General features: G+C 42.7%; 1 protein-coding gene across 1 annotated transcript; it reads left to right on the top strand.

Annotated features, from left to right (window-relative positions):
* Window positions 1-11: 11 nt before the first annotated feature.
* Window positions 12-1,400, top strand: LOC131448207 (gem-associated protein 8-like). Its single transcript, XM_058620455.1, has one exon. It carries the CDS (start codon window positions 152-154, stop codon window positions 737-739), a length of 588 nt encoding a protein of 195 aa, XP_058476438.1. The 5' UTR covers window positions 12-151; the 3' UTR covers window positions 740-1,400.
* Window positions 1,401-12,605: the final 11,205 nt, after the last annotated feature.

The raw sequence follows: 12,605 nt of genomic DNA, 5'->3' as shown, positions 1-12,605 counted from the left end.
CTGCAGCCATAGACTGCAGCAGGAACAGCAGGAAGGACACTGGGAAGTTTCCGCTGCGGAAGTGTCCACAATAACACACTGGACAGAGACTGCTTGCTGAACGTTATTTAAAGTTAGCTGAGAAACCACAGAGGAAGAGGGACCTCCAAACATGGAGGACACAAGCACTGTGATGTCCTGGTTTTCCAGCCCCGTGTACAACCGCTACTGGCAGCACTATTACCAGACCATGTCTTGGCACCAGAGACACAGACGTGCCTATCGGAAAGCCCTGGAGGCCGGCACCGGCTACCGCCAGAAGCAGTTTCACAGCAGTCCGCAACGCTACGCAGACTGGCACGCGCCAAAGAGTGACAAGTGCGAGGAAGGGGATGAGGAGAGCAGCTCTGACAGCGAGATCGAGTGTGATGTCAGTAACATGGAGATCAGCGAAGAGCTACGACTGTATTTTGCCCAGACGGAGAGACACAGAGAGGAGCTGAAGAAGCAGATGGAGGCCGAGCAGCATGACTGCTACGTGCCGGCTGACCAGGACCTGCGCGGCGGCGGCTCCCAGCGAAGCACCGGAGCTCCTCCCATCGAGCGACCAGGTGAGAGGCGCGTGGCGGAGATGAAGAAGCTGTACGGCAAGGACTCCGCCAAGATCTTGGCCATTGAGACGGCAATGCAGCTCACATTTGACAGAAACTGTGATCGGAAGCAGTCGAAGTACTGGCCCGTTATCCCCCTGAAACTGTGAACCATTAATAAAAGTTAAAGTTATTTAAAAAGTTGTTTTTAGGCACCAAGGGCCCATACACACAAGAACAGGTCCCAGTCTGTTGTTGTTATTTACCTCGTAGCTCGCCTCTTAAACCACACAAGTATTTATACACACATGTTTCAACGCACTCTGTGATGTGTGGTTAGAACTAATCCTGTTGTGTGTTTAAGGAGAAATCTTGAATATTCTCTATTTTAAACAGTTTTTTTGTTTTTGTTTTTTTACATAATAAATTGTTACTTGTTTGGATTTAAGAAAAAAAAAAGCAGAAACAACAAACCTGAGGTTTTTACAGGAACTGGGTGGATAGGGATATTTGATTGTTTCATGCTCTCCTGCTCAATCGTTCTGTAAACACTTTATGGAATGATTAAATACAAAATACAGGGTTGTTACTGCTATAAATGATAATGATATTATGTTATCTTTATGCATTACTGAAGAATAACCTCACAACCTGAATACGTTAAGTCTTTTTTGTTCTCCTTTGCTTTTTATACAAGTTTTGTTTTGTTTTTTATTTTGTACCTAATTGTCTTTTGTTGTCAAATCAAGTACATTTTATTTGTATCTGAGCAAAGTACTTGTGGCAACAAGTGATGAGTTTAAAGTCATGTAATAAAATTATTTGGAGACACTTCGCCTGAAATTTTTCTTTTAATTATAAAAGTTTTGCATTGGGAATTTATATATATTAAAAATGTAATGCTTCATCCCTCACTGCTGGGATGATTAATATTAGGATTACATCTACAGTTACCTTGACCATGTCTGATATGGACCCAATGACTGTAAATATGAGATGACATTTAGAAAATGGAATATACTATACTGTATCATACGATATGTAGTTCACTTCAGTCCCAAAATACAGGTTTACTTGTGGTACCCGGAGTCTGTAAGAGTAGAATGGGAGGCAGAGCCTCCACTTACCAGGCTCCTCTCTCCCAATGACAGTTCGGGAGACAGACCCTCTCTGTATTTAAAGTTAGACTTAAAACCTTCCTTTTTGATAAAGCTGATAGTTAGAGTTGGCTCAGAGAAACCTGGACCATCTCTTAGTGATGGTGCTATAGACCTAGACTGCTGGGGGAATTTCCTGTGGTGTATGGGTATGAATATGACTTTATTATATGCCATTAACCTTGTTCTCTCTCTCCCTAGTTTGTGTATTTCCTTCTCTCTCTCTCTCTCTCTCTCTCCCCCTCTCGCTCTCTCTCTCTCTCTCTCTCTCTCTCTCTCTCTCTCTCTCTCTTCTCTGTGGCCTCATCTTGAAGGTTGCAGGATCCAGATCCAGTTTTGAGGCTACCATTATTATTATCATAAATATTGCCACCATTATTATTATTATTGTTATAATTAAAGTTGATATCAGTATAATTTTTTTATCAGCAATCTCTGCTGCTGCTATGAATGACACTGTAGTTCTATAAACATGTCATCACTGACTGTATAAACGTATAACTTGAAACAATTGTATACAGTATCTGCTACTGGTCTCTTCTGTCTCTACTGGGGTTTCTCTACTGTCCATGATGTTGTCTATGTACAGTGCCTTAAGATAATGTATGTTATGATTAAGCGCTATACAAATAAAATTGAATTGAATTGAATAGTTTTGTAGGCTTTTGTTGTGTTAAACAACAATATTTTGGTTATTGCTGCATGGGTTTTGGCCATGTCACTGTCATGCCCTCGTGAATTAATGGAACATATGAATACAATGGAGGCATTGTTTATGATAAAATCAATATAATATATATTTTTATCTATTATGGAAACTTAAAACATACACTGTAAAAAATATTCTTCTTCTACTTCTTCTACAACCGCATCAAAAGTGTGTTTGTTCTGGTTTGATGCTATAGATTAAAGCGGAAACATATTCTTCTCCTGAACTATTTTTTTTTTTTTAGTTTTTTTTTGCACTTGAAGCTGTTCAGACTGTTCTGAATGACAAGGGTGTAATAAAATGTGTTCACTTGTAACAAGTACCAGTTGGAGTTTTATGCTTTGAGAAGTCAGTGTATCATTGGCCAATAAATCTGGGTTGAAGATGGGTTTCATTTTATTCAAAATTGTTGTCTAATTCAATGTCTGGCCTTTTGCCCGCCACCCTTGTGTGTCCTCTGACTAGCCCTGCTGTTCGCTCTGTTATTTATGTGTATGATCATCTTGTTGGCCCTGGCTGCCACGGCCAACAAGATGGAAACCTTCTGATTAATACCCCCGCCCCTGGTTTCACTTTGCAGCCGGGGGTTTATTCAAACAAAGACAATAAAACAGTATGATTGTCTGCTTCAGAGCAGTGTTTCATTCTCTTCAACAATAACATTTTACTGACCCAATGAGACAATGATTATGGTGATCTGACTCGAGAGATCATATTCAATAATGAAGAAAAAAAACATCCCTTGTTGTTTATCTGCTAATTTGTTTTGAAGGAAATCTAATTTTGCACCCATCACAGACTTCACAGTTGTGGGTCATTATTTGGTTTTGCAGACTCATTTGTGTTTATGAATGGGCATCATGCAAATATGCTTTACTATAACAGTCGTTGTCAATGAATTTAAAGCCCCACTTCAGTCCAAGCTGAGCATCCAATTCCCCTGATTCATCTCATTCATTCTACTCCACTGCCAGCTCCTCCTTCCTTCCCTGCTAAGATTACATGGTGTAATCTTCATGCACCATCAAGATGCAGGAGCTGATGAATGCCAACAATACACACAAGGCCATCCCAGATCCAGCACAAGAGCACCTTTATTGCTGTAGATAACCGTTATGTGCTGTTGTGCACGATTTCATTCTGCACTGACCCGGTCAACCTCAATAGGTTTAGTTTTGATGCGAGTGTGGAAAAGGAGGTTTATTGCTGTGTTTTTACACCATGTTATTTATTTCTGGTGTAGTGTAATGCAATTTCACTGCTCCACGTTTGCCTCTTTTTTTCCTTCTGCAGGGCTGCGGGAATACAGCTGCTGAGGGTAGGATCAAATCTGCCAAGTTTATGGCCGTGTGAGGCGCTGTGTCAAACCATAATCTTTTGTATAGCAATCTGCAGACAACCACTGCTGATGACTGACATCCTTAACACAACGTCAGGGCCTCACATTAACAAACATGCTCATTCATGAGTGTGCATTTGCCCCTGTTCCTCAGGAGCGGAATGGAATAATATGTATGTACTGCATCAAGGAAAAGTTTATCCTCTGCCAGTGAGTGTGACTAGGACTAGCTATGGGTAATGAATTCCAATGAGCCACTTTCCTTAAATTCCTATCTGTATCCATTGGTCTGGCATCATTGGCTGATTTCTAATTTGGTGTTTTATTTGTGTATAGATTATTAGTACATCTCGTTTGTTAGGTTAACTATCTCAAGACATGCCAACACCCTTTATCAAGGAATCTGTGAGTTGTTCTCCTTAAGTCAGGAAGCTCCATTTGTTTAGATAATTGCACGATTCACTCCGGTGGGTAAAGACAAAGACAGACATGCCTTAAATGCCTTCTATCCATAAGGTGGACCAAAAGACAGGACCTTAGGAGCAGATGGGTAAAGTGGAGAAAAATGGCTTGGTAACAAATGAGGGGGTTGTGAGGTCTGTTCAGCCCAAAGGGCTCTTTCAAAAAAGACCTTTACAGTTATTGGACCTTTGACGGTGGTCTCGGTATGAGGGCCTTTTTTCTTGCTGCTTTCACTGCATCTCGAGAAACTGAAATGGCTGAAACACAGTCACAAAGGGACTTAAGACTTGTATTGTCTGTTGTTTATCAGCGCAAAAGGAGGATGATGTCGGCCATGGAAGGAAAGACCTGTCGTGGTAGATATAGTTGCAGACTGGGTTTGGAATGGAATTGTAATATGTTCAGGGTGTAAATGCAGTAGCTCAAGTAAATGTCTTTGAAGTAAAGGGGAATTGACAGATATTCGACTGCTTTTTTAATTCAACAAAATAAATATCAATTTCTTAAGATCCCTTGTTATTTAAGCCAAGTTGTTTCAAAAATGGCATCATTTATATTCAAGGAGGAAAATCAATTCTGAAGTGGAGAGCCAATGTCAGCATGATTGATGGATGAGAACAGTGTTAGGATCTCGGGCTGTCTGGTTTACTGCGGAGTTGGTTTGGCACAAGGAAAACAGGTCCTTTTAGCAATTTTAAGGGTCCTGGAATTTACTCAGTTTTCTATTTAAAACACAGCTCCCTGGCACTTAGTGGTGAAAAGGTGACATGTTGAATCAATTGAAGGTAGCACGGGCCCCAGCTTGTGTAAGCAAAGTGCTGAAGGGTCATTAATAGACAGTAATGAGAAAGGTCTTGTTACTCCATGCACACAGCCGGCTGCCCACATATGGTCCTCACAAAATGGCCAAATCATTTTTTATTCTAGTTTTACATGTCTCACACTGTGGAACACACTAAGCGCCTATAATGAGACACCCCCTCCCAGGAAGCCCCAGTAAATGGCCTCGTGAAATAACGGAGGCCTCCCCAGCCTGTCATCGCCCCGGTTCATCTGCTCTGATTTACAAGCACTGTCCCAGAGGCTTTAGTGCCATCACTAATCCCACAGGGATGACCATCTGAGTGGCAGTGGAGTCAGACTGTCTAAAAAAATCAAAAAGAGGCAGACAGTGCTGCATAACTCCAAGCAGAAACAGATGCAGGGAAGCTTTCCTGTTTATAATTGATTTTCAAGGGCAACATCTTGTTGTCATAGGGTGACTAACAAGTCAACCACAGGGTACACAGGGTGTCGGATGAAGCAGGGTTCATGACCACCCTACCCCCTAATGCTGAAACACTGACATCACTGATGGCATTTCCCAGTGGGACAGACTCTTGTACTTTTTAAAGGTATTTTGAGTTGATGAAGCATCCAAAACCTCCAGAGAAGGTCTGCTGTGGTCCTCAGCTGCTGGCCGGAGGCCTGCCCTCTCTCCACAGAAAACAGGTATTCTCAGGCCCTATGGCCGCCAATGTTTATGTCTGAGATCACGGGTGTCTTTGTGGGCCTCCAAGGCTAAGCTTCTAATTGGCCATGGCTCATCAATCACACAGAGCAACCTCTTTCACCCAAAGTCTCATCCAAATAGCGAAAGGACTCTATGCCTCCCAAAGGCCTAAAAGTAGGATTTGGGAGGGAGAGTGGTTTGTGAGAAAACCACACTTTTTCCAAGTTTATGTCAAGTAATGCATGCGTCTCTCCTTTGTTTTTTTCCCGGACACATGTAGACTACATTCCTCTAACATTAAGCTCACAAGAAACATAAATGTATCGCCTTAGTTTAGGGTACAGTGGGGAACATGGAGTACTTTAGATTAAAAGATTGTAAATCCTGAGACTGACATTCAATAACTAAACACCAATTCGGCATCTTTACTGAATCTCATGACGGCAGGAAAATAGACAAACATCTGGCTTCACTTTGTTCCTTTTTTTGCTGTTTTCACTTGAGCTTGACCTCGATGTGATTTATAGACCGAGTGAGAACAAGACCATCTCTTTCATTCAACTTTATCGTCTTGGTTTGGTTGGCATTGCTTGGCCACTTCGTACGGGATCAACTGAGGTGATACACTATGTTGGTCAAGTGTGTCAAGGACCATAATCCAGAAGCGTGCTCCAGACAGGGTCAGAGGGGTCATAACAACTCCTCAGCCATTATTTTGTTTGGCTGAACTCTAAAAGTCCAGGATTTGGCCTCAGCAATAACGGCAGAGCCCACAAGTTTGTCAAGTCCATAGCACATGCGGTTTCTGAGGTCACAGTCTTCACATTGTTTCACATCCAGAGACAGCATGCATAGCACTCAATGTGTTTTTTCCATTAGTCTGGGTGTGTTATTTATTTATTCCTTCATTTCCCCTTTTCCTTGAAATACTTTTCGTTCGCCTTCTGCAACAAGAGAAGTGGCCTCACATTTGTCCGTGGGAGATTTCGGTGATTTACATCACGGAGGTTTGGTGGGGATCAAGCCTGATGAAGACCACAAACAAATCTGGGTTATACTGTGGTTCCATTGGTACTATCGCAGACACAAAAACACAAACACAAAAGAGCTGAAGCCAGTCCATGTCCAATTCTCTTCAGTAAATGAGAGTAATCGGCTGTGTCATCCTCTTCATAAATCTCAAAGTATGGCAGCGGCTTCCAGCCCAGATGGGAATAGGCCTCGTTCAGTCGCACTTGCCTCCATGTCATAAATCCATGGCCGCCTTCGCAGGATTGGTTTCCTGCCTTGTGTCTATCTCCCAACAGAGGATTGCATAGGGGAGGCGAGGATATTGCGAGACCGCAGTCTCCTGAAGGAGTCAATTTGCAGAATGGACTGTCTCTTCCTCCCTGCTGAAATAATGTAGGGTTTCCTAGAGGCATTTTTCCTTACCATCAGATGCAGATTTTACAGCCACATCCCTGCATTTGGAAATCTGTGAGTAACTGGGGAAACAAGGACCGCATTAGGTCAGCACATTAGCCGACACTTTAAACCTGAAATCCTTCAAAGGAACAAATTATTTATAGCCGCGAAACATGAAACCCTCTGGACAGCGGATCTATCTATGGATACAAAAACAAACAAAACAATAAAGTTCTATTTGTCACCTGTCTGTCGGCTGTTTATTGGTTCAGGGGGAAAATCATTTGTGATGACCTATCTCAGTCACTGTGATTCCAACTGAACTCAAAAATAAGGCCCAAAAAAACAGATTAAGACAGTTTTATATATGACTTGGTGGTTTTATTTCATGGAAAAAAAAGAACCTGCAGTACAGTTACCTTCTCATGTCTCTGTGTTGTACACTTTCTATATGAGCCTTTCTGTAGTCTCTGAGAAAAATCCCTACTCCCAGTGGAATCCAGTTTTACGCACCTCGAGGCAAGAGGAGGACGTTCCATGACTACGGGGTCATTGTGCGTGGCTGGTCGTGTGGCAGTCCTGATAACTGACGGTCTGTGGGATCTTATAAAGGCAGAATAATATGGAACATTCCTGGATGCAGCTCTTTTCTTTGGGGACAAATCTGTTCCACACATTACCGTGACTGTGTGGACTGTCTCCACTTACGTGGTGGTTCCTCATCAGTTTCCTAGCCCCCAGCCACCGCCCAAACAGGGATGCATCATAGACAGGAGGCAGTACATGTGATTGGATTAAAGTCTACTTGCAAAACAGTAGTAAGAAATTCGACCAACAGACAGAACGCATTCGGTTGAGACTCATGGTTAAGCTGTCAAGTAGTGTGGAAGTTGCGAACAGTAAAGCTTAACGTGAAGCGCTCACGCTGTGCAATTTCTCTGACCTGTGATCAATTTATTTATTTATTTTTCCAGACAAAAGCAAACGATTTATATGTTGTGTTTGTACAATACATCGCTGAAGGAGAACTTTCAGTGTTTACCCGTATGCAGGTGGTTAAAATCAGCCGTTGTTTTCTGCCCTCTTCCTCTCCTCTTTCATTTTACTCCCCTGCTTTCATAAATGGCAGAGCCTGCCGACCACAGTCGGGACCTGCAGTGGTACATACATCTTACACCATTTATAACAGCCCTGGGTGGGCAATAAAAAAAAAAGACCTCGTCCCGTTTCATAATTACGTGCTGATGTCATACTTGTGAACCAAAAAAAAAACTAATAGCAATGGTGGCGAATTTATGGAATCCGTTGTAATTCTTCTCCATAAAGTGATGTTGCTGCACTCAATCAAACAAACCAGCTAAGTCACAGCCACGTTTCACATCTTACTCAGGACTGAATTTATTAAAGCGCTGTGGTTGTCTGTGTGTGCAGCTCTGTGCAGCATGATGACGAGCATCAGTCATTCCATTCACCAGCATTACGTCATATCTCTTCAACTGTTCTGAATAGCCAAAACCAACCAGCTTTATGTCTATAAGCACTGATGATATATCCAACTTTATACCGACATGTGTCTGCTAACATGTGAGATTGTTTGACAGAAGCTGTCCAGCGGTCCATCTCCCTGAAGGTCTTTGTCTTTCAAAAGACCTCTGGGTTCATCTCGCCTCATTTACAGAGCCTTAAAGCTTTCATTAGGGCCCGAATTCCTGAGTCTTTACAATAACCGACCAATTGCCCAGTGTTATGAGGAGCATGTCTCCACACTTAAGACATTTCACACATGGTTTTTAGTGCGGCATGTTTTGTGAGAATGGTTAATGCACCTGAAGTGGGATGCCTGCACATTCACGAGACGTGTGTGTGTGTGTGTGTGTGTGTGTGTCTTACCTCTTTGGGACCTTTTTATGGCATGACCAGTGATCCTGAAGCAGAAAGTCAATTCTGAGGAACTGGTTAAGTTTATTTGAATTGTGGTTAGATTGTAGTTAGAGTTAGATATTAACTGGTTACGGTTACGGTTAAGGACAATGCTTTGTTCAGGCTGTCCAAATGAATAGAAGTCAAAGCAGCGTCCTAAGAAGAATAGCTCTGTGTGTCCTTGTCTATGTATGTGTGTGTGTGTGTGTGCGTGTGAAGAGTGGTTGTTTGAAACTTTAGCCGGAGGCCAGTTGGATTCATGAAGGGCCTCTTTCATGTCCCCTTGCCATCCGGTGTCTGACTTGAATCGTGCTGCTCGAATCAAGTGCTTCCTTATGCCAAATGTTTACTCGCCTACTTAAGAATATCAAACGGGTCTTTCTGCGTGTACGGCGCAAACAACGCTTGGCGACGTGTCGCCCGGTTGTGTTGCGGTGACAATCGCACGCCGGCGGCTTTTGACAGAAAATACACACACCGTCACCTTGTTGTGCTCCCTCCCGTCCAAATGTTCCTGTCCCTGATTAGAGATGTCAGAGAGGAAATCATAAAGTTTCTTAATAAGTCTATATGTTCATCACCACGTAGGCCTCTGCATCACAAATCACGCTGATTTATCTTTTCCCCAACTTGGTTTTGTATCTCTTGAGCCAGGTGGAATAGTCATCATGTGGAGTTTTACAGGACACTTACTTGAGCGGGAAAGGGACACAGGAGACACTGATGGACATACCGTACTCGGGAAAACTGGAATACTTTATAGGACTTGAGAGCTTCTGTGACACTTCCTTGTGCGGTAAGTATAAGTTTAACTATCAGCGCCGTTGCAAAACACAACACTCAGGAATATATGCTGTTTCCAGGCTGGAGCGAAAGAAAGGGAAGTCCAGATGGTGGAGAGAGAAGATATCGTGCACCTTCAGTGAAATGCAGGAGGTGTAGGTGTGTGTGTGTGTGTGTGCGTGCAGCTGTGTGTGTGTGTGTGTTGTAGTGAACAAAGTCTGTTGTCCAGATTTATGTGTGTGTGTGCATGCACTGTGAAAGGCATATAAGTACTGTCAGACTAATCTGATTTAAACTAAAATGGAAAACAAGTTTTTGAACCCACAATGAAAAACAGCTGTATGCGAGATGTGGTAGCCAGGTTGCGAAGCCATTTGTGTGTGTGTGGTCCAGGTATTACTGGTGTTGTGGGGACCTGAAACTGTTATATGGTGAGGGACTTGTTTTTCCTCATGGGCACGGGTTACCCCATCATGTAAATCATTCAATTATTAAGGTGAAAGAGATTGAGAGGGTATTGGGAAAGCGGCAGTTATGGTTCAAGTTAATGTAAGTCAATGTACTGTCTTTTAAAGTCATGGAGACACTTGTGTGTGTGTCTTTCATATATTGTGTGGTTCAAAACTATTTTGGTGTGATGAGGTTAGGGTTAGGATTGGGTTTAGACATTTAGTAGTGATGGTTAAAGGGTAACTAAACCCCCTCGTCTGAGGCTTACTCCACCCAATGCCTAATTTTGAAAAATGCCAAGAAGCGGGCACCTCTGGTGTTTGTAAAAGGGGGAGGAGCCTGGGACAATGAGCCTCATGCTGATGAGACAAGAGGGTGATGAAAGTGTGTACCAGTGAAGCAAGAGTGGACTATGATTTGCATCTGGACCAGCAAATAACATTACTAGATACACTTAACTAAGGTTAAGATAAGGGGTAAGGGAATGCGTCATTATGAAAGAGTGCTCGCACATCTGTGGAAAACACACTCGCACACATTTTTGCGTGTGTGTGTTTTCTCAGTGGCACATTATCTCCATCTGGATACCTTTACGCTGTTTGATATTCTGAGATGTTTTTTGTTCTCTCCCTGCTGATCATCAAAGGTCGAGAACACCTCTGCGCACTCGGCACAGCTGGGATTCTTCCTTTGCCTTCCTCTTTCCCCCCCCATCAATGTGATACTGTCCTGTTAATATGCTGAGCATTCATGTACATCTTTGCACACTACCCTCTCAAAACAGGACTTCATGATCAGCTGCTGAATGGGGAAGTCTGCTGATACCCATCATTGTCTTTCAGCTGCGTCTTTCTTGCACTATCTGTTGTTCAAGGCGAGATACAGGGATACGGGATACCTTCCCTTTTCCCCACCATGTCCTAATATGAAGTGTTTCCCATTTCCTGATTCTTTCGTGAGTTTTCTTTCCATATATTTCTTCCATAAGGCCGGTTTCCAAGTTTAAAAGGATCAAAGAGAAGTCTTGATGTCACGCCTCTCACCATTGAGAAGATCAAATGTAGAGAACCAGACAAAACAGCCTCGCATAATGACACCATGATCACATGATATCCATTTCAACGCGCTGCTGCCAGCGTGCCGAGCAGTACAGGAAATGGATAGATGAGGTTCAACTGAGGGCAAGAACTGTTGTCCCTGGAACAGCTTAGTCTTTTTAATTGGGAAGTTCATTCCACAGGAAATCAAGGCAGTTCTGGCCACACTCCCATCATTAGGTGTTGGAGGAGCCTCTGCCAGTGGTTTGGATCACAGTCATTTCAAGCACTGAAGATAAGATTTTTTTTATGCCTAAGTCAGAACCTTCCCCCCACACTGATACCTTGCTTTGACAACGTTTTATTGGCTTTAGGGAGTCATTCTGCTTTGTTGATAGCACTAACCAAAACAGAATAGCCTCTTTTAGGTTGTTCCAATTAGTCCCGTGGTGCATCTTTTCTACAAAACTTTAAAGGAACATTCAGTACGTTTAACATGCACAGTTTAATCGAGCCAGGGCCGTAGTCCGACTAAGACGGGCCACCTAAGACGAGTCTGAGAATACATGTGGAGGAGAAAATCGATTATTGGCCGTGTACGTCTAACTCTGCCTCCGTAGGTGGCGCTGTATCCCTCTATGAGCTATGCACTGTGCGTATTGCAGAAACAGTGAACAAAGAGGCGGATTGTGCTGTGGTTCTGCATGCTTCGTACCTGCTGCACGCGTTAATCGTGATAAAAGGAGTGATACAGTGTGCACATGCAAGAGTAATCGGACTATGAGTCCAGGTATGTTAGTCCGACTAAAACTAGCTCGACTTTAGTCGGACTAACGTGTTTACATGACATTTAAGAAAAACTAATTATTGTCTTGGTCCGACTCAAATCGTACTTTTAACATGCATGCAAGAGCTTTTTTCTGTAAATAAAATAAGCGTTTATATAAAACAGTCACCATCACAGACCAGCATGTAAAATGAAAAAAAAAACAATTACCTTGCTTTTTCCTACCTACACGGTAACAAAGAACAACGACTATTCCTCACAAAACTTGTGCATCTGTGCTCAAGCTGAGTGTCACACACCGGTTATGCTCCCCGAGCCGTCAACCGCATGTTTAACACTCAGCACATCTTCGTGCTGGTGAGCCTCAGCTTTTTCGGTTACTCTGTCCAGCTCATGAATAACTCAGCCCCTTTTCTCATGTTTAATTCAGTTTCAGAAAAAGCTGTTGACACATGCTTTTTTTTTTTTTTTTTACCAGCTATAGCCATTGTTT

The sequence above is a fragment of the Solea solea genome, chromosome 21 (genome assembly GCF_958295425.1).
Source record: "Solea solea chromosome 21, fSolSol10.1, whole genome shotgun sequence".
NCBI lineage: Eukaryota > Metazoa > Chordata > Actinopteri > Pleuronectiformes > Soleidae > Solea > Solea solea.
The sequence above is the reverse complement of the archived record's forward strand: the minus strand, read 5'-3'. Positions and strand labels throughout refer to the sequence as shown.